General features: G+C 37.9%; 1 protein-coding gene across 1 annotated transcript in view; it reads left to right on the top strand.

Moving 5' to 3' along the window:
• Positions 1–20,875, top strand: part of LOC140242225 (uncharacterized) — a 125,709-nt gene that overhangs the window by 79,275 nt on the left and 25,559 nt on the right. The window contains exons 12-15 of the mRNA XM_072321969.1: positions 4,175–4,251; positions 4,748–4,862; positions 13,017–13,218; positions 14,299–14,439. Of these exons, the coding sequence (XP_072178070.1) occupies positions 4,175–4,251; positions 4,748–4,862; positions 13,017–13,218; positions 14,299–14,439 (535 nt within the window). The remainder of the gene's footprint in view (positions 1–4,174; positions 4,252–4,747; positions 4,863–13,016; positions 13,219–14,298; positions 14,440–20,875) is intronic.

Genomic DNA, 20,875 nt, shown 5'->3' with positions numbered 1-20,875 from the left:
TTAGTAGGCCGTACAGCTTACTGCTGCCCAAGAAATCAGGCAATGCAGTATCAACATTACCCTCTGAGAAACAGACAAATCCTTTTCATTTTGGTTCTTACTCTGAAACAGGAGCAAATGGTGTTATGTATTACCCTTTCAATCCTAACCCATGTCCAGGCTTCCTCTTAAAAGGAAGTGCTCTTAAGCTCTGCGCTGCATTAATATGTCTTCCCATGTCCTCATCCACTTTTGGCACCATCTATGTCACCACGCAGAATTGTCATAAAAATGTGTAGCCGGGGGGAAGAGGGGCATTTTATGCAACTAAACATGGGCCTGGAAAGAATTAAATGTGCATGTATGGAAAAATGGATTTTGGCAGAGGAGGGTGATGCAGGGATGATACGGGGACTAGGCGGAGGAAGATATTTTCACACTCCATATCATTGTGCACAGAAACACACACAGACATGCAGTGGTGGTCGTGGGTTGTTTTTTCAAAGGGGGTAGCTGTAAGTGGTTTGGGGCTACCAGAGGGCAAATCCATGTAGATGTCTGTCCTTACTATCATTCACCTCTTACGCATCCTCCTCATCCATCCAGCAAAAAAAAAAAAAAAAAAAAGTCAGACTTCAGGCATGAGAGTAGAAGTAGGATATACATGATCAAGTTATTTTTTGAAATCGTTGGTACCGCCAATGGACATAATACTGTACGAGCTGAAATTTTCGCGTACAGATATTTTCGCGAATTGCTACTTCTACTTGGAGGACATTTTCGCGTGTTGTTAATTTCGCGGTTGCGAGGGTCTGACTGAACTTAGTTATTTGCGCGTTGTTATTTTCGGGTGTTGTTATTTTCGCGATTCAAAGGCGATTCGCGAAATTAATAAAACCACCGCGAAAATTTCAGCTCATACAGTAGTACTGCGCACCCTCCTTGTAAATGTTCATTTGAATGTTTACAGACATACAAACCAGTTAGATGCTCAAAGGGGATGGGGTGGCATTTGTCCCTATTTTTTCCCCCAATTGCATACTTAGTTAAATCTTGACAACTATTATGAGTGATTTTTTTGACATGTTTTGGTACACAATTTCCACCCTCTGCTGAATGATTACTTGTGATTGAAAGCACCGATAGGCAGGCCATGTTACAGTTACATTCGAATTTATGAATATGAAGAATTTTATCCCCGAGTGCCGAGAAACAGGCCATATCATTCTACTGTTCCAGTTGAATACATTATAAAATGTGTAGTCCTGCTTCTTTGTTTTGCAAACCTCGGGCAAGGTTTATCATCATCCATTAATCATCCTTGGAGCCTTTGCCTAAAAAACACATCAAATCTATTTTTAAAATGTAAACTGGTCCATTTAAACATCTGTAGATGCACTTTAGGCTCGTTTTGCAGTTGGAATTGCTTTTGTTACATGGCTTAATGGGTGTGTTTGCCAAAATTATGGATATTATGCCATGACATATTTTTTTACTTTGTTTAATGGCTAACTGCATAATATCTGCATAATCCTGTGCATCGCTCATCACATTAACTGATATTCCTTTCACAATTATATTCACAGAAATAAATCATATGGCTGTTGAGTATTGACACACTTGCTACAAGCTGAAGAATTAAAGCATTTCAAGCTTTGCTTGCTTTTTGACAGCATGTTGGTTAAAGCTTCAGATTAACACAGAAAATAGTCACATATGTACTCATTCCGTGATCTGACCTTCATTCAGCTGTTTATTCTTCCATCAACATGAGCAAGTGCTGCAAAGCAAATAAATTTCCTGTTTCACTCAGCTTTAATAGTACCTAGTAAATCAAATCATTTTTGTAGACAGATTATGAATTAAATGATTGAAGTAGCCCACAGTTGGATACAGATGCCAGTGATTAAGGGTACAAGTATGTGATAAGAAAAGCAAATGGTCCATGGTAGACAAGTAGGTAAATGCTTTTTGATGAGATTTGCTGGTTTGATTAATTTTGGTTGTTTAGATACGCAAACACACTTTAATACCATATGTCCCCCCAAAAAAAAATATTAAAAAAATTAAAAATGAAATGGGACCCTACGCAATGAAAACTTTAAATATAGTGAATCAATTCAAATACAATTTCAGGGTATGAAACGATAACTTCTTACCCACGGCTTGGGGAAAACCCTGTCTGATTTGCTTCAGTGGTCAAAGAGAAATGAGGATGTTTGTAGAGCATGTCAGGAATCCCTTCCCTCCAAGTTCTGTCTATTGTGTTCACACATTAATATGAACATCCAAGTGCTCAACTTGGAAGAATCACATCCACGACATGCTTCACAACGATTCACATTTTTCTGTGACCACTTAAACAAATTGAATGGGGTTTTCTGCAAAATGTAGGTAAGATGTTATATCTTTAGACCCTGAAATGGCATTCAGACAGTTATGTTGGAAGTTATCAATGCAAAAATCCGATTGTAATTTTGTTGGGACATACTGTACATAGGAGTAATCTGTTGGCTGATAGTGCTCATGCATGAATAGATCAGGAATCATCAATAATGTAATCATTGCGAAGGTGTACTCCTCATTCAATATGTTTGCCATTGTATAATTTTGATTCATCTTTTTGAGGCGGATGTACTTTCTCAACAAATTTCTCTGCAGTTGCATGCCCTCATTGCAATCTGTACTAGTTACATTCTTTGTGTTTCCAAGACAAACTTGGCTCTCAATTATATGTAACTACAGTTCGACCTCGATTATCCGGCCTCCTTTTATCCGGAAATCCCTATTATCCGGACGCGTTCACGCAGTGAAGGACTTTTTTTTTTCATCCAAAAATTGAGAGAAAAACAGTGACTTTAAACTCCATTAAAATTTCTACAAAACTCACACGATTTACCTCCAATATTCCCGACAGAACTAACATAAATTCACACCACATTATCATCGTAAAAGTAAGGGACTACAATTTTGCGCAGGCTGGCAAAGATTACACCGCCGTTGCGGAGTACGCTACCTGCTTAGCTGCCAGTGCACTGGGACGGCAGCTTGGACGGCAGCTATATACATTAACATTGTGTCTCCCATATCCGGCCAATTCGCTTATCCGGATGAGCGCCGGTCCCGACATGGCCGGATAATCGAGGTCGAATTGTATTCAATTAAAGTAACGCCATGTGTTCATTACATCAGCAGTGCTTATACCATCATATTTTACCCCAGTTCATGGATTCTTCAACTTCCCAAGTTATACAAGAGTAATATGTATATTGTCCTTAGAAAACAGTTGTAAGGAATATATTCACAAACCATCTATCATTTTGCTAAAAAAGAAAACAAAACAGCTGTGTGGACTGTACCAGCTTATTTTGAAAAAGGTGGAAGAGACTCTTCTGCATACGTGTTTGAGAGGAATCCTCAGCAATTTCAAGTGGTTGATATTTGATTGATGATGGTGGAAAAACAAATAAAAGGATTGTGATGTCTATGCCATTACCGTAACTGCAAATGCATTCTTTTAATCCCGCATGTTTGTTTGAAGAGAGTAGAGTTATTACGTAAATGTTAGGATGCCTTGAGCATAAGGGCTCAGCATCGCACATGCTGTTGTCAGGGAACAAACACATAATTCATGCTCATTCTGTTCTTTACTATTTCTATCACATACTTTTGAAGCTTCAGAGTGAAAAATCAGGATTTTTATTATTATTATTTAGAGTGTGTGCACATTGAGCATACTAACATGAAATGAATCAAATTATTTGCTGTGCAGTTTGTAGATTGTTAGATTGTTGACTTTAGGGGGCAGATATAACAGCTTGCATGCAGCAGAGTTTCGTTGTGAAATAATATAATTTAAAGGGGTGAGATTTGTGTAAGCTATCGCTGGAGAAATGAATATATGATTAGTTTCAAAGTTCAGCTGTGATGAATATACTCCATATTCTGACTTTGAAATGAAACTCTGCGGTTGAAAGAAGCAAAGCCTTAAAAAAACAACAAAAATAAAACGAATGTGATCTTGCAGTCGCCTTGATAAGCAGCGTTATTTGATAATTTATGTGAATACCCTTTATTATTCTCTGGAGAGTAGTGTTAATGATTAATTAGCAATTTCGTAATGGTTCTTGCTGTGCCGTGGACAATAATAGTAAATGTTTTCTTTATTGTTCTGTTGTCTTTCCTTGATTTACAGGCCCCAAGCAGTCTGTTGGAGGCTCTGGAGCAGCACCTGGCATCCATCGAAAGCAGCAAGAAATCAAATTGGAATAAGTAAGTTTGTTCATCATCATGCTGAGTTCACTTTTTGATATCAAGTATCAAATTTAATGTGAAATTTAGTGAAATTATTATTTTTTTTATAACCTTTCATTAATGCGACTTACTTTGGATGATTGCCTGCTTCATGCAAACATATATGTATTTTCATTATCTGTACACCTTTAATTTTGTGATGTGAATTTGGATTAAACACTATAAATTAAACTGAGAAGCAAATAAGATCTATTTTACACAAAATCAGTTGTTTTACCATACATGCAGCTTGAAAAGTTTCAGAGTTGGTCTTATCTGTTTATTTTGACCATTCTTTGAATATCATATATGCATTGATACAAGTATTGATACAAGTAGCACAGTAAAAAAAAAAAAAAAAAAAAGGAGAAGAGGAGAAGAATGTCAAAAAAAAAGGAAAAGAGGTGAAGAATGTCTTAATGTCCGATGACACATTCTCAAGCCACTACTGGACAATGTTGCTTCTGTCTTGTAGGGCAAACACAGTCCAGACAGCCGTCAACGCGTTCTCGACGTCGCTGGCCGCCGTGGACCATGATGAGAAGAAGAAGGCATTGGAGGACGAGAAGGCAAGACTTGCAGCGATCAAGGCATGAATATTATTTCCATTTGCTTTCGTAGTACCAGCCCCTTTCCTCCCCTCCCGCTCTTCGCCTTTTAACATACTTTATACACCATATATTAAAGGCATAATGTACCGTTTGCAGATGAAACAAAAACCCAGCATTAGTGCTTTATAATAGTTTCAAAATGTGAGCTTGGGATAGAAACAACCACTGTAAAAATTTGAATCCGTGTAATGAATGTTAAGTGTTGTTAAATAGACAAAATGTGAGCAATAGTTATGATAAAAATGCCACCAGACTAAACCGTCTACAGCTGTGGTTTAATGAGAAAAATACTGATATCTCCTTATATTTTAGGCTTTAGTGCGAAAATTTTGTACGGTGGAATGTTTTGTGATACAACAGACCTTACACATAGGCATCAAATGTGATATCTTGAACATTTTTTAAATCACTGTTCCCAAAGGTAAACAAGACCTTTAATAGCGAGTTTAAATATTTGGCAAGTAGGGACTTCCTGACAATTTTGTGAGTGGTTAAATTTGCAGTCATGGAGTTCAGTATACTGAATGGAGGAATGTATGCATGCACGTCACATTCATGTCGGGATCAGAGTCAATATTTTTGGCATGTCTCCAGATTTGTGAACAGCACATTACTTGCAAAATTTGCGAAAATAAAAACCTCGCAAGATATTTGGCATATACATTAATCACTCCTCAAGAAACAATAGGAAAAGAAAGTTGCAGGTAAGAAAAAAAAAAAAAAACCACCAAATTATTATGCATAATTCATATACAAAGGATAGGTCAGATGTTAATATCTTAATACGTACAATTTGTATGTTAAGTATCCAAATGGTCATCTGCACTGTGATAGGGTAATAAATAATGTCTGTTTGTAAATGTATAATGAAGCTGCTGTCATCTATTGAAACCTTGGGGAGTATGTATCCTTCTTGTATGATCTTAATGTGATATTTAGCAGAATGATAACAATAATCAATATTTATATAATGCCTTTTCAAAATAGACTCCAAGCGCTCACAAAATTACAACAGATTACAAGCAATCTACAATATATCTACCAAACTTTCACATTCAGCACATTCAATACTCCGCCAGTTTATGGAATTAGATATGTGTAATTCCTTGCTGCATTCCTTCTTTGATAGAAATCTGCAGTATATTTGACAATATTACTGATAGTTCTATATATTACTCTTTCTTGACCAGTCACGTAGTGTACTTGAATGGCAATCAACCTCTTGAGGTCAGTTCATGGATAGTGACTGTGTAGACCAACGGTTGTCCTCAATTGAACAGGGTCAGTTCACGGACAGAGGAAGAGAGAGTAATCAAATTCTGCCCATCTGCAGTCTGACCCACATGTAGATTCAGAAACACTACAAAAGGTCACAAATTGGACAGATAAACAAATAATGAATGAGAACTGTATTATCTGTGTATATGTGTGTGTGGGGGGGGGGGGTAGGGTCAGATGGGGAGGATGAACTGAAAAGTTTAACATGTGGAAAGAACAGAGCGGATCAGTGTTATTAACTCTCATATACATACAGTGTGACAAGGGCTGTTACTGACAACTGTAGAGCTCCAGTAAGGCTTGCCTAACATAACAACAAGTACTGTAATAGCTTAAAGTAGTAATACCAACAAGTGAATGGATTTTAGGTATGAAAATGAATTCAGTAGTAACAGGTTAACTGAGCGATTTGTAATTAGGTTTGGGGATATTCATTGATTAAAATGTATGATAGTAAACCAACCTGGCACTGCAGTGTTATAGAAAGTATAATGCTCTTTAGGTACATCTTCTCTGTGAGATACTAGATAGAATTAACTGATGGATAATTATTCCAGTAAGAACAAGTATACTGTAGTACCTGTAATTTCCTCCTGATGAGCAATTATGTTCCAGAAAGACTTTCAACACACTCCCAAAGTAGACAGATATTTCCTCAAATATCAGAAGTTTTGTTTTATCTGATATGTTTTACATTTGATGCAGAGGATGTCCATTTTTATTATTATTATTATCATTATTATCATTATCATTATTATTATTATCATTATCATTATTATTATTATTATTATTATCATTATCATTATTATTATTATCATTATCATTATTATTATTATTATTATTATTATTATTATTATTATTATCATTATTATTATTATTATTATTATTATTATCATTATTATTATTATTATCATTATCATTATTATTATTATTATTATTATCATTATTATTATTATTATCATTATCATTATTATTATCATTATTATTATTATCGTTATCATCATCATCATTAGGGCAATTCCGCAGTTAGGTGGACATGACATGGATAAAAGAAATGTGCCTCTTTATCTTACCCTGTGATCTAGGTATCAACTAATGCCATGGATGTTCACCAATCATTAGGGTCTTTCAAATTCAGTAAATTTTATTTTTCGTACTTATTGATTTTGCGAGATCTAAAACCATCATTTAAAATGTACATGTGGGACTGGGGACGTTGAAATTCACTTAAATGCAAATTACAGTGGGTTCCTTTGAAATTTTTTCCTCAAAGTTTTGCTAAAGGGTAAAAGATGAATACATTTAAACACTCCTGAAGTCATGTGACATTTTGTCAATTACAAAAGGGTGAAATGACCTGCGGAATTACTCCGGACAAATGTAACGTTACTAACCGTAACGTTACTAACCATGCTTTTGGGGGTCTAGCTAAAAAATTATCGGTCGAACTGCTAAAAGAATTTGCATGAACATTTGTCATGATGCAATAATTGAAATTAATGCAACACTTTGTTTGAAGTTACTTGAATTTTTGCACACTTTTTGTTACAAGACATTGATTTTTTTGTCATGTCCTTTTTTCGTAACGTTACTAACCAGCCCTTTAAGTTGCTATAGCAATTCTAATATTTCTTGGATTGTGTTCATTCTTTTCTGTATCATAAACCTGGGAAGGATGAATATGTTTTTGACATAATTTTGACTTGAAATGAATAAATGGTAATTTAGTGGTAAAAACAAATATCTAAATTTGTTCAAATGTAACGTTACTAACCGCGGAATTGCCCATTATCATTATTACTATTACTATTGTTTGCATTAGCTATGTATATTGTGAGGATTTGATGTATAACTGGTAAATGTTTTAGTAGGTATTGTCATGATTTGCTGTTTCAATTTATCCATTGATTTTTCCTATTTGATCATACCTCAACTTAATACCTCAGCATGATTGACGGCCCTAGAGAGCATGTTTTTAGTGTTCCCCTATCCCAGCTGAAAATTGGAACTGAAGCCAAATGTGGAAATGTAACCCCCTACTACCACCACCACCCTGCACTTATAGCATCTTTACCCTCTGTGCACGTACCCTGTTATATGCCGGAGACAAATGTTTGTAATAATGATGAATTATACAGAACATCCAACAAAGTCTGTATATCAGCTATGCTGTCATTTGTGCACTGGCTACCCCTCTTGGAGATACTGAGCATGTGGAGTTCAGCCCGTTGTTTGATATTGCAACACGAGGCACAATTTCTCCTGTAGGATGTCGACCCTTATGTGTAATGTGCATTCCAGCTGTGGCAGATTTTAATATGTTGACAGTAGTAAGACCAATCTGAATCTGGAATCAGGCATGGTGCATTTAAAAGTGTCTGTGGAAGGAAATTACTTCTTAATGTATGTTGGTGTCAAGAGGTTTTATCCTCATTGACAGAAGTATGTGTATGTCATCGGTCCAACAGAGTCGAAAAAGGGATGAAGATTCAATATTAGATTTCTGATAAAAGATTCTTGTTTACGTTATCAAAGGGTAACACAACATTTGCTGCTGAGACATTTGCTCCATTTTTATATTTTCCAAGGACTTATGGTGAGGGTTAGGGTTGTGATAGGGTTTTAGGTTTAGTCTGATGTGAGGATTAGGATTAGGGTTATGGTTATGTTTGTGGTTAGAATTTGTGTTTTGCTTAGTGTGCAGATATTTCATTGGAGCAAATATTGCAGGAACAAATATCATGGGACCCAGGCAGAGTAAGAATTGTCATTGCAAGGAGAAACATATGTATACTGCTCAGTAACAGTGCAATAATGACAGTGCTTCCTTTCCTCTTATGTTGTGAAGGAGAGCTCTGAATTTTCTTGCATGGCATGGATTGCACTTAAAAAAATTATTAACTATTTCAAACCGTTGAAGAATGTCTCCCAACATTTTGTATGAAATCTTACTGTAACTTACCTCAGAGTTTCTTCTTGTTTTTTTTTTTTTATAAAGAAATGAAAAACTAACCCCATGTCACTCAAGAATGGGCTCTCAATTTGCACCAAAAGTTAGCTTTTTTGGGGGAGGGGTCCAAATAATTGACTTGAAATCTCTAGTATTTATTCCCCCTCCGTCATAAAGAAGTTTCCTGTTTTATTGTTGTGAGAAAAGGTCTGAATTACCCACCTTATGAAAGGAATCTAATTTTCAGGGTTGCAAAAGAGACACATGAATTTTTGAATAAGAATGTTATGCTGTTCGTAGGCTTGAAGTGGCTCTGTCAGGAAAACAAAAAATGAAGGCATGAATGGTCAACAGGTTTTTGTTCAGTGACATCAAAGTAGACGTATGGAACCAGTTATCTCATCTTGACTTGTTTATTCATTCATTATTATCAGTTCTGTCTATTCATTTGTTATTCATTACCAATTAGTTTATATTTAGCTGCTGCTGCCTTCGGAAAAAGTAAATCTATCGATGTGGTATACAGTTTACAGAAAAGCTGTCCCCATGAGATAGGACAGTACACCAGTGCAGTCAGTGGCGCAAAAATCCTGTCAAGTCACGAGGGTTTTCCAGAACAAGCCACAAGTTTTTTCACAAACAGGTGAAATATGCCAGCTGACTGTTTGTGGGCATTTATTTTAGAAAACATAGTAGGTGCCATGGCATTTGAAACAAGGGTAATCCAGTCTGTTACTAGTACAATGTCTGCTGCTCATCTTTGACAAGCTGTCTAGATCAGGTAATTTCAGGCACGATTCGTCAGTTGTAGCAATAGTAGAGAGGGGGACGAATAAACCGGAGGGACAGTTATTGCTGTAACAGGAAGCAATCAATATCATTATCAGTCATTAAAATGAAACTCAAGTGCACTTCACTACATGCTGAGTTGATGAGGTTGATGACATACAACATGGGAGGATGCCTTCTGGCAGATACCTGTCCTGGAATCCGTTTCATGAAAGTCTTATGAGAGACTTTTTGCTCACAAGACACACTTATGAGAGACTTCATAAAATAAAATTTTATTTCTCTAAATAGATTGTAGCTACACATGAGTGACTTTGGCCATTCTGAGATTTATGTAAAGACTTTTATGCAATGACTTCATGAAACGGAACCCCTGGCGTTGGAACATCATGGATTATTATATTGTAGGTTATTTCTAGTAAAAAAATGTTGTCTGTAGACAGTGACTGCTTAAAGGTAGGGAATCCCATTTGCACGCCTTAAATGAAGAGTTGTATAAATACAGTGGTATGTTGAAGAGAGTATCATTTTAGAAACTCCCATAAAGTATTGAAAGTGTAAGGTAACATTTAATTTAGTACATTTTTTTGACCGTTAGATTTTGAATTGAATTGTTTTCGGGGCTCACTGTAAATTCCAGTACATTACTAGGCTACCTTTGCAGACCCATGTACTGCATGTGTGTCCATCATGTTTATTTTGTGAAGAAAGTTCATCAACACTTACAAACATTTCTATATACATTCTTGCCACACACTCTATATGTTATTACATTAGCTCTTGTACTTTTAGATTTGTGTTTATAGATCACAAATACAGAAGAATGCAACAAAAAGGTGTAAGTGTGGCTGACACACAGAACTACTGAGTAGTTGAGTTTTGTGTATTATTCAAATTTTAGATAAATGTTGACTTCCAAATTTCTAAGCAGTGGCCTAAGCAAGTCCCCTGAGGTTCATATTTAATGTTTTGCTGCATTTTGGGAGGTCTGTAAAAGGTATCCGCTACCTTTAAGGTGTTTTTGACAGGTTTGATGCAAATGTATCAGCAACTTGTCTTTGTTTTGATAGAGTAATATATAGAAATTGAATTGATTGGTAGTGTGCAATGATCAGTGTGGACTTTAAGGCCAGCTTATGTAACACGGGTCCATTTAATAGAAAGTTGCTGTGATAACAAGTCTAGCTATAATGACAAGCATCATGGTATTAACACAAGAATCCTGCTTCCTGATTGGCTATTGCTACAAGAATTTGCTATTCTAGCAAGAATTTCTATCCTATAATGTCTTTTCTGAAATGAGACCCTAGTCGCTGCATTCAACTGATCGGTCTTAGGGTTTAAGCACTTGCAGTGGAATGAAAGAAGACCTATAGAGAGAGTATCGACCTGTGTTGATTTGATTAGGAATACCAGCCAGGAAATAAAGGTCGGAGCATGCTGAATCAAAAATTAGGAGTCAGCGAATTCACCCAAGTATTAGTCGTGTATAAAACCTGCTGCAGGGACCTCCTCCATATGATTGTTGTGGAATTGAATTTACTTGCAGCAATTTGATGTAAATGGGCATTGTTGACGTCAGGGAGGCCACGAGACCTGAGTGGTCACTTTTGTCTTCCCATGGATGGCAGTGACCGTTGGTCAGCTGTGCCTGTATATACCATTGTATATACAGTATGTCCCCCCAAAGAAAATTACAATCAGATTTTCGCATTGATAACACCCAATATGATTAAATTGTCTTAATGCTACTCAGGGTCTTAAAACATAACATCTTAGCTCTATTTTGCAGATATTGCCATTCAATTTAATTAAGCAGTCACAGAGAAATGTGAAAAGTTGTAAAGCATGTCACGAGTTAGCCTTTTGTCAAGGCCCTCTCGCTGTAATGTGCGAGGGCCTTGTGAGATCTGCTTCACACATTATTATTCATGACACGTAAACCCTTCTGAATACTCATTTTAATGGCTTCCGGTCAACCAATGGAATGGCGCGCTCCCCGCATCCTCAGCCTTGGTATTGTCATGCCTGTTTGCATGCATCACTGACCACCCGAGGAGGTCTACCACGGAACTCTACACACTCTGTATGTAGAGTTCTGTTAGGTCTGCGGCAATGGCGTGCATTCGCTCTATTCAAATCGGGTTCAAGCAGACAGACACGCTGATTGGTCGACTTTTGCTCCCGAAATTGGGGAGCAAAAGTTGGTAATTCAAAGGGCTAACAAAAGGATGCGAAGCAGATCTCAAAAGGCCCTCGCGCAACCCCTCTCAGCTGGGCTCTCTTCACCATACAGCGAGAGGGCCTTGACAAAAGGCTAGTCACGAGTCTGATTCTTCCAAGTTTTAATAGCACTTGGATGCTTTTGTGTGTGAATGCAATAGACAGAACTTGGAGGGAAGAGATTCTTGACATCCTCAACATACACCCGTAACTTCATATTTCTCTTTGGCCACTGAAGCAAATCAAATGGGGGTTTCTGTAAGATGTGGGCAATGAGCTATAGTTTCATACCCTGAATATGTATTTCGATTGATTCACTCTTTTTAAAGATATCATTGCAGAGGGTCCCGTTGTAATTTTTTTTTTTTTTGACAAACGGTAATGCACTCTGTGAAAAACTTCATGGATCCTTCCAGTCCATTCAAGTTGATTCAGTTAATCAAATATTTCTCATAATTGGTTACATTGTAAATAATGTGAGCACAAATTGTCATACTTTCTCACTTGTAAACAGACCAACAACAACAATAAATGCATACACCATGAACAGTGTATATACATCTGTACACATGATAGTCATGTAATGGTAATTGGTTACTATCAAAATTACTCTACAGGTTGTAGTAATGTTAGAGGGATATGGCAGGACCGATATAGAAAGAAGCTTGTGTAACTGTAAGCTTCAAATAATTGTGGTTATGGAACAAGGAGAGCGCATTTAAAAAAGAAAAAAGTTAAGATCGGACTGAATAAAAATACTGAATACAGAAAATGAAGTGTAAGTCTAAAATAAGGTAGAGAGTAAAGATGATGTCACAGGAAGTTGACAAGTAGGCTCTTCATTTACGTTGGTCTCATTAATCTGAACCCCCTCTCCCTCGTCCCGCTTGCAGGAGCAGAGACTGCGAGAATCCCAGGAGATAATCACTGCTGCTCCAGCACCAGTCGCCCACAGCACACCACCACCCGCCCCAGTGCCAGCCCCAGCGCCGGTAGCAGCAACCTCCCCACCGAGCTTCTTTGCACCGGCACCAGCGGTCGCCGCGGTACCCGCCTCCTCATCTGGTCAAGATCTGTTCTCATCTCCAGGAGCAGGTAAGCCATTAACGGTGATTACCCTCCCCCTTCCCACTTACATCCTTTCAAGTTAAACAAGGATTTATGATGCACTGCTCTTATGGATTGGTACAATAATCACCCTCTATACTTATCAAGATCGCAACTGCTGATATAAACGCAAAAATTTGAACTGTAGATTAATTTTCATGTATTTCACACTAATTCTGGCTAACCGAATTCTAAAACCCACGAAAATGTCTTCATAATTTTCTCTGCACGTTGTGATTGGGTTGACAGTTGCGCAGCGTGAATTCAAGAACCCAAGAATATGGTTTTAAGTCGAAAGGTCAAATACTGTATAAGCTGTTATTTTTGTGAAGGTTTAATTTTTGCAAATTTCGCAAATCACTGTTGGACCGCAAATTTAACAACACATGAAAATGTTGCCATGTGCTAGGGTGATAGTGCACTTATGATAGCCTTGGTGTCAATTCGCTGAAACAGCATCTCGCGAAAATGCCTGTGACCCCCTCATTTGCGAAAGTACCTTCACGCCAAAATAACAGGTTATACAGTATCAAGGTGAAATCGTTACATCATGCCAAGTTCCATTGTTGTTTTGAGGGACAGAGTGATGAATGTCGTCTATATCTTCAGGCGAAATCCTACCCCTAGAGTCTCTGTGTATTTATCAGTGTATTTGTCACTATTTATTGCCATGTCTTTCTCCATCCTATACTCTCTCTTTCTTCCTCCTTTTATTTGCATCTTTTGATCTTTTCTTATCTCTTTTTATCTCCTCTGCCTCTTGTATTGACGATGTCGTGACTTCTTGCTCCATGGATCTTTGTCTATCCCTCTCATGGACACTCCTCTCCCCCATCCCATGTCCCTGTCATTTCCCCTCCCCCCCCCCCCCCCATCCCATATCCATCTCATCCCCCCCCCCATCCCATATCCATCTCATCCCCCCCCCATCCCATATCCATCTCATCCCCCCCCCATCCCATATCCATCTCATTTCCCCCTCCCCCCACCATCCCATGTCCCTCTCATTCCCCGCCCCCCCCCCCCCCCCACTCTTCTTTCTCTCCGTCACTGCTCCACTGTATCCAGTCAACAACAACCAGCCCGCTGGGAAGCCATCCCAGGATCTGATTGGTCTGGACACCAACCCGATGACTGCTATCCTTCAGGCCCAGATGGCCAGCCAAACAATGACCACCCCACCTCCGGCCTCATGGGGCTCTCCAAATGGTGAGAAAGCTCTCAAAAGGACCAGCTTTACTATAGAATTTCACTTATCTGTTTACTTTCTTTTTTGCCCTTTTGTTTGTTGTTTCTTGCTTTATGTTGTGTAATGTCTCTTATGATATTGGAGAGTTGGATCGCAAAATGGCTTAAGTGTCATTTTTAAACTTTTTGGACTAAGCCTATCATCGGAGGATGCAAAATGAAACCTTTCCAATGATATCTCACTTGTTGCATAACAAGAAATGTTCAAGTTATGATGAAAAAAATCCCATATTTTCTTATTATTTTCTGTGTTTTTTTTAAAGCAGATTTAATCACAAATATCTCAAATTGACAAGAACAGAGTTAGCTCATTTTGTGATCATACTCTTCAGCTGTTCCAGTTATTGTAAGCACATTTGCATTTCACTCTGATACATTTGACACACATCCTGCTCAACAATGCATTGATATATGACCGAGATGATTATAACAGTCATGGCCAGACATTGTATACAAACCGCCACACTCATGTCTGGCTTCGCCTCCTTATTGATATGGATTCCTGTTTACGTTCATGTGTTGCAGCGCCCCCGTTTGTTTATCTCATGACAGGCCACAGAGTAATGACTCCTGTTATCATCATTGCCCGTCATGCCCCACACACTTGATGTAAACGTCTGCCGTAATCTCTGTCTCAAAATCATGACAGTGACGGCAAAACTATCTTTATAGCGTGAATTCCACATTATCTGATAAACGCGACAGAATTATGGCTAGAATGGCATTTGCTATCTCATTTATCATGCATACAAACCACTCCGTGTGATTGTCATACCAGAATATTCCGCATCGCAGACATCTAAATCACTTGCTTACCTCAATTACAGAAGTTCTATTTGACAACCGGAAGACTAGCTGGAGACTTGCCTGTCGTAGCAATAAATAAAGTGTGCAAAAATAGATTATAGATATGTAAATGTTCTGTATTTAGGATAGAGTCGAAAGGGGCCTGAGCTTTCAATCCTAGCAGAATCTTTGTCAGAGGCAAAATGACCCCGTTCTGTATTTAGCAAGAGCTTTTACATTGAATAGCTCGCTATCAGGTCATTAAGGGAAAGTGTATGCTTTACACAATCCATGACTGAATAATTCTGTGTGATCATGATTATCATGCTATTTCTTCATTGAAAACAGCAGCCATAGCACTTGAACAATGTGTCAGTGGATGTGTAGGTCACTGGGGAACCAAGTTAGCTGGGGAACCAAGTTAACTGCATGCTGTAACGGAATTGTGAAATCATGTGTACATTCTTGCCATGCAATTGCTGTATTCATATCCTTATCAAGGCACAAAAGATTGATTACTGTTACCTTCAAAATGCCTTTATCATTTGCGCCATAAGAGATCATGAAAGTTGTTTTGATGTCGGTTGCACATTTATGATTTATGTCCTGAGCTGTACCAGGATTACGTGCTATTCATTTTTCTCCTATAATTGGTTTTCATCAGTATATCTTTCCTGTGTGATTACTAGTATGAGCTGCTTGGCCGGAATGCTACCAAATCTGACTTTATTTATGAAGATCTTGAGTGAACTCAGAGAGGCTAGACATGTGGCAAATATTTCTAACATTACACTTGCATTTACCATGTGACATTTTATGTGCAAAAAACCAAAACGAAACTAAACAATATTTGCCCATTATCAAATGGAAGGAACTCTGAGTAATGAAAGAAAATGAAAGGGCAGTCTGTAATTACTTCACTTGGCGATGGTGGTAATGAGAGGGTTCTTTCAACTGATATGTTATACATTTATTGTGATATCATCTGTCACCTACAAATGATCTCCTAGGCAGGTGGGGATGGGGGGGGGGATGGAGAGTACAGAGAGGCTTGCAAAGGTGACCATGGTAGAAGAATGATAGTAATGATCTTTTTCCCCCCTTTTTTTAGGGGGTGGGGGTGGGAGGTAGCTTTGTATTTTGTATGTTGTCTCTCTGCAGGGATTTTTGTTGTTGTAGTCTTGAAGAGGTGGTATATGGCACAGGGTGGGCCTGCTCAATATTTAGAGAGGATTGATTTACAGAAGCTACAGGGGCAGATGATGCCATTTCTCTGCTGATTTTTGATCAGTTGTTGTTTTTTTAATATTTACTTGCGCATTTTTATATTTACTTTGTACTAATTAGGCTGAAAACGTAAGAATCACTTTGATTGAGAGAGAGGGGGGGGGGGGAATATCATGTTTGAAAACTGGAAAACACCTTAATGCTTTTATACATCTAATTTGGATAGAATAAATGGTCAGTTTTGTCAGGAACTAACCTAAAACTTGCACACCTGACCCAGAATGCATATCTTCAGGCCTATTGAAAAGTCTCCTCCTGGACATTTGTGATGCATGGTCTTATTCAGTCATCAAATCAATGGGTGGAATATTAATGAGGGTATAAGATATCTTGCAAAAATTTGTTGGAGGAGAAAGTGTCTGCATAACAGGTAGAATTTTTGCAATGTTGATGTAAGACTAATTCGCCAATAGAAGACTGAGTGTGTCTGGTAAGAAGCAAATCTATTCTTAGGCATTATTTATTTCAGACGCAAGTTAAATTGGCTTTGAGCCAGTTAAACTGGTGTCTTCAATGGAGTGGAGATTTTAGTTTGCACGGGCCTTTAATTCTATGATATATTTAAACTCTACAGTGATTTATGATGTACTAGCTCATCGTGCTCATCAGTTAAATATCGCAAAGTATTTGATGATTGATTGGATTTGGTAATTAAACCTCAGTTTTCCTTTTTTTTTGTGCAAAGTTCATTTTACTTCATATACTGAAATGAGATCAGGTAGTTTCAGAGGAATTTCATTTCTTCTGTCAATCATTTAGCATAAGAAAAATTGGAAAGTGGAATTTATGATAAAATTGATGATTAGTAGGAACTCCAAGATATGTCAAATATAATATATAAGACAGAGTTTTAATGGCAGCAGTTATTTTAGGATAAATAAATAAATAAATATATTTGAAATATGTTTATTTGCATATATTTATACAACACTTATTTTAAAAAGAAAAAAAAATAACACTGGCTGATGGCTTGTGTTATTAAAAAAAAAAAGGAGATGTCAAGAATAACAATGACAATAATAACTTGAAGGACAGTTTTCCCTTTTTTTTTTTACAAGTTGAGGTATATAGTGTGTCACAGTATGTAAGATAAGCTGAGTTCCATCATAAAGTGGCTGTGCATGGCTGGAGGGGACCATGCCTCCAAATGACTTACTCCATTTTGTCCTTCTGACCACCATGCCAATTACGACCGTCGGAGCAGTCATGCGTAAACCGGTGTCCATCGACATCCCCGCTCCAGCCGTGGAGGCGAGCCGTTCGGCCCCAGCCAGTTTCGTCGACTCTTTCCAGCCTCTTGCTCCGGCAGCACTCCCAGCCAGTACTGCATTCTCACCATTGCTTGCTGTGACAAAAAGTTTGCTGTGTCGCGTAGTCCCGCTTGTAGAGATCTGTGTTGGGTTACTGCCTAAGAATTGTGTCCCATGCATAGAGATTGGTGTTGGTCTTACAGTCTAGAGTTGTCCTTCTATTCTTCCTTGTAGAATGGTGATTGATATTCTTTTGTGCAGGTACTGTCAGACAAACGTTTCCATTTTGTTTTAGTTCTCCCGTGGTCCTGATTCAAAAGAAGGAAACCTCATTCCTCCCCCATGAAAAAAAAAAGAAAGAAAGAAAAATATGCAAAACCAAAGCATGGCAGTTCAATATATCTCAATGTCCTGAAGTTTACATTATGAGCCCAAGCTCAAAGTGTAGGGTTGTGTGATTGGTTTAGTATGGATTCCAATATCCCATTATATAACATCTGTCAGTTATATGACTTGTCATCTAAGTAGTGCAATTTGCCTGATTGCTTTCTCCAAAGGCTTACCTTTATCCAAATGTATGGTGGTGTACACCCTTTTAATAGTGTAGTGTACATTGTATATTTGTACTCTGTGTATGCATTATGTTGGTGTTTCCAAGCCTGCCTTTCCTGAGGTGTTAATTAGACTCCTCTCCAGCCTCCTCAGTGTATTTCCTGTCCCCTGCTTGGATGAATGATGAGGTTTTTACCCCCTTCCAAGGAATGCTCGCTGTGAAGCTGTGAATTGTGAGAACGAGTTTCATCCTTTTTTCATTCCAATAGTGAAGAAGATGTTGTCTTCCAACGCGCCATGCCTTCCTGTATGTACGTGATTAGTAATTAGAATCTCCCCGGTGGCTTGAGTGAAATTGGCAGATAATTCCAGTTCCTTTCAACTCTCTGAAGTGAAGTGGTGCCGAATGTCTGGAGTAGCGTTATCCTGTCTCACCTCAAGACAGAGAACAAAGTGACTTGAACTTCTACATCAGTATGCATCAGCACAAATATCCAGTTGTGAACCTAGTTTGTTGGGGATTGTGGGGAGGGGGGTTAGATATGTAAAATGATCTGCAAAATGATGCACTCCTCTTCATGAAAGGACAAGTCCACCTTCATATGCATAAGGATTGAGTGAATGCAACAATATTAGTAGAACACATCAGTGAAAGTTTGGCGAAAATCCGACAATCCGTTCAAAAGTTATGAATTTTTAAAGCATCTGCACAATCACTGCTGAATGAGGAGACTACTACAGTGTATGATGTCACATGCGTACAACGGTATAAGGAAAATAAAAAGAGAATTTCACAAAACTTTGTTTTTTTAATGAAGTGCACATTTCTTCGACTCGTTACTGCCTATGTTAAAGGGTGTGTACACTTCTGGTCGAAGTGAAGATTTAGCTTTTAACGTTTTGTGAGATATTCAGAAACCACTCTATGAGATGTCAAAGAGCATGCAGTTCTAAGGGGTATCAAAATTTTATTCGATGAAAATCGGTTTTGAAATGGCTGAGATATCAAAAAACAAGGTGAAACAAAGAGATACTAATAAAGTTGGGGCATGTCGCCTTTAATTATTAGCACTTTTTTGGATATCTCAGCCATTTGAAAACCAATTTTCATCAAATAAACGTTGAATCCTTCTTAAAATTACATGCTCTTTCATTTTTCATAAGAGACTTTTCATTATCTCACGTAGGAATGTTCAAAACATGAATCCCTACCTCAACCAGTACTGTACAGTCCCTTTAAGGGAAATATTATTCCCCTTGCCTTCTGAAAGAGAGAAGTCAAGTGTTCTTTTGTTATGCGAGAAAAGTGAAAATATGTTGATTTTTCTTTATACTTTCTTTATATCGTTGTACTCGTGTGACATCACAAGCTATAGTAGTCTTCTCATCCAGCCTTGAGTGAGCAGAAACTTTAAAAATTCATAACTTTTGAACGGATTGTCCGATTTTCCTCAAACTCTCAATGATGTGCTCTACTAATATTGCTGCATTCACTCAACCATGTCTATGAAGGTGAACTTGTCCTTTAAGTACCATTACTGCTTTTCTGCTTGTTTAAGTTGACACAGCCACCTGGATAATTAATTTGGACCTTATTTTCCAAATACTATAGATTTATTAATGAAACAGTTGTCTGTACATATTGAAAGTATGTGTTGCATATTCATAATTTATACTCAAATTGTAAAAATTGTTTACCCTAACGGGGACTATAGCTGGGACTATAGCACAAGCTATATTTCTTGCAGTCATCAAATGAATGTTATGAATTACACAAAAGGTTTTAGAAATTATGTTATTAAATGCTTGTTAAGTTATTATCAAGGCAATCTAGTTTCAAGGTGTAATACACAGAAAACACAAGACAAAACAACACCTTATGTCTTCCCATTTCTAGTGAACTTACCACTTTTCTCTTTCTTCCTGTTTTCTCTCATTCCTTGTCCACGTATCACATATCAAAACACTGACATTTGTGGAATTGATTTTCCCTTTTTTTTTTCGTGAAATATGCTCCAAATACATTTTCCAAACGATGTATATCCCTCTTTGAGCCCACTTACTATATGTTCTCATTAATATGATTAAACCATTGGTTTTGTATTCTGTACTCCTTTCTTTTTTTTCTGTGTGATTACAATGGTTATTCCAAGTAGATGTTTCAGACTTCCCTGAACCATTGAACCCATTTGCCACCACCCAACCCACCAACCAAGCCCCTCTCGATGGTACCCAACCCTTGTTCGTTGCCTCATTTGACGCACACCCCGAAAATGCCGGTAGTAAAGCTGACAACATGCCCCCAGAGAGCACTGGGGCTAAGAAGGCCGATCCGTTTGCAGGCATTGGGGATAAGCAGCACCTGCTGTCTATTGTTTCCGGTGGTAGTTCTACCGGTAGACAGGGAGAGCAGGGGGCCCTGCCCCTCTCCCCTTCCTCCGCTCCCAAGAAATTGACTCCTAATCAGTTGGACCCTATGTCTCCAGCCATCCATGATGCTAATGCCTCCCTCCTAACCAGTC

Source organism: Diadema setosum, chromosome 19, assembly GCF_964275005.1.
Source record: "Diadema setosum chromosome 19, eeDiaSeto1, whole genome shotgun sequence".
Lineage (NCBI taxonomy): Eukaryota > Metazoa > Echinodermata > Echinoidea > Diadematoida > Diadematidae > Diadema > Diadema setosum.
The sequence above is the reverse complement of the archived record's forward strand: the minus strand, read 5'-3'. Positions and strand labels throughout refer to the sequence as shown.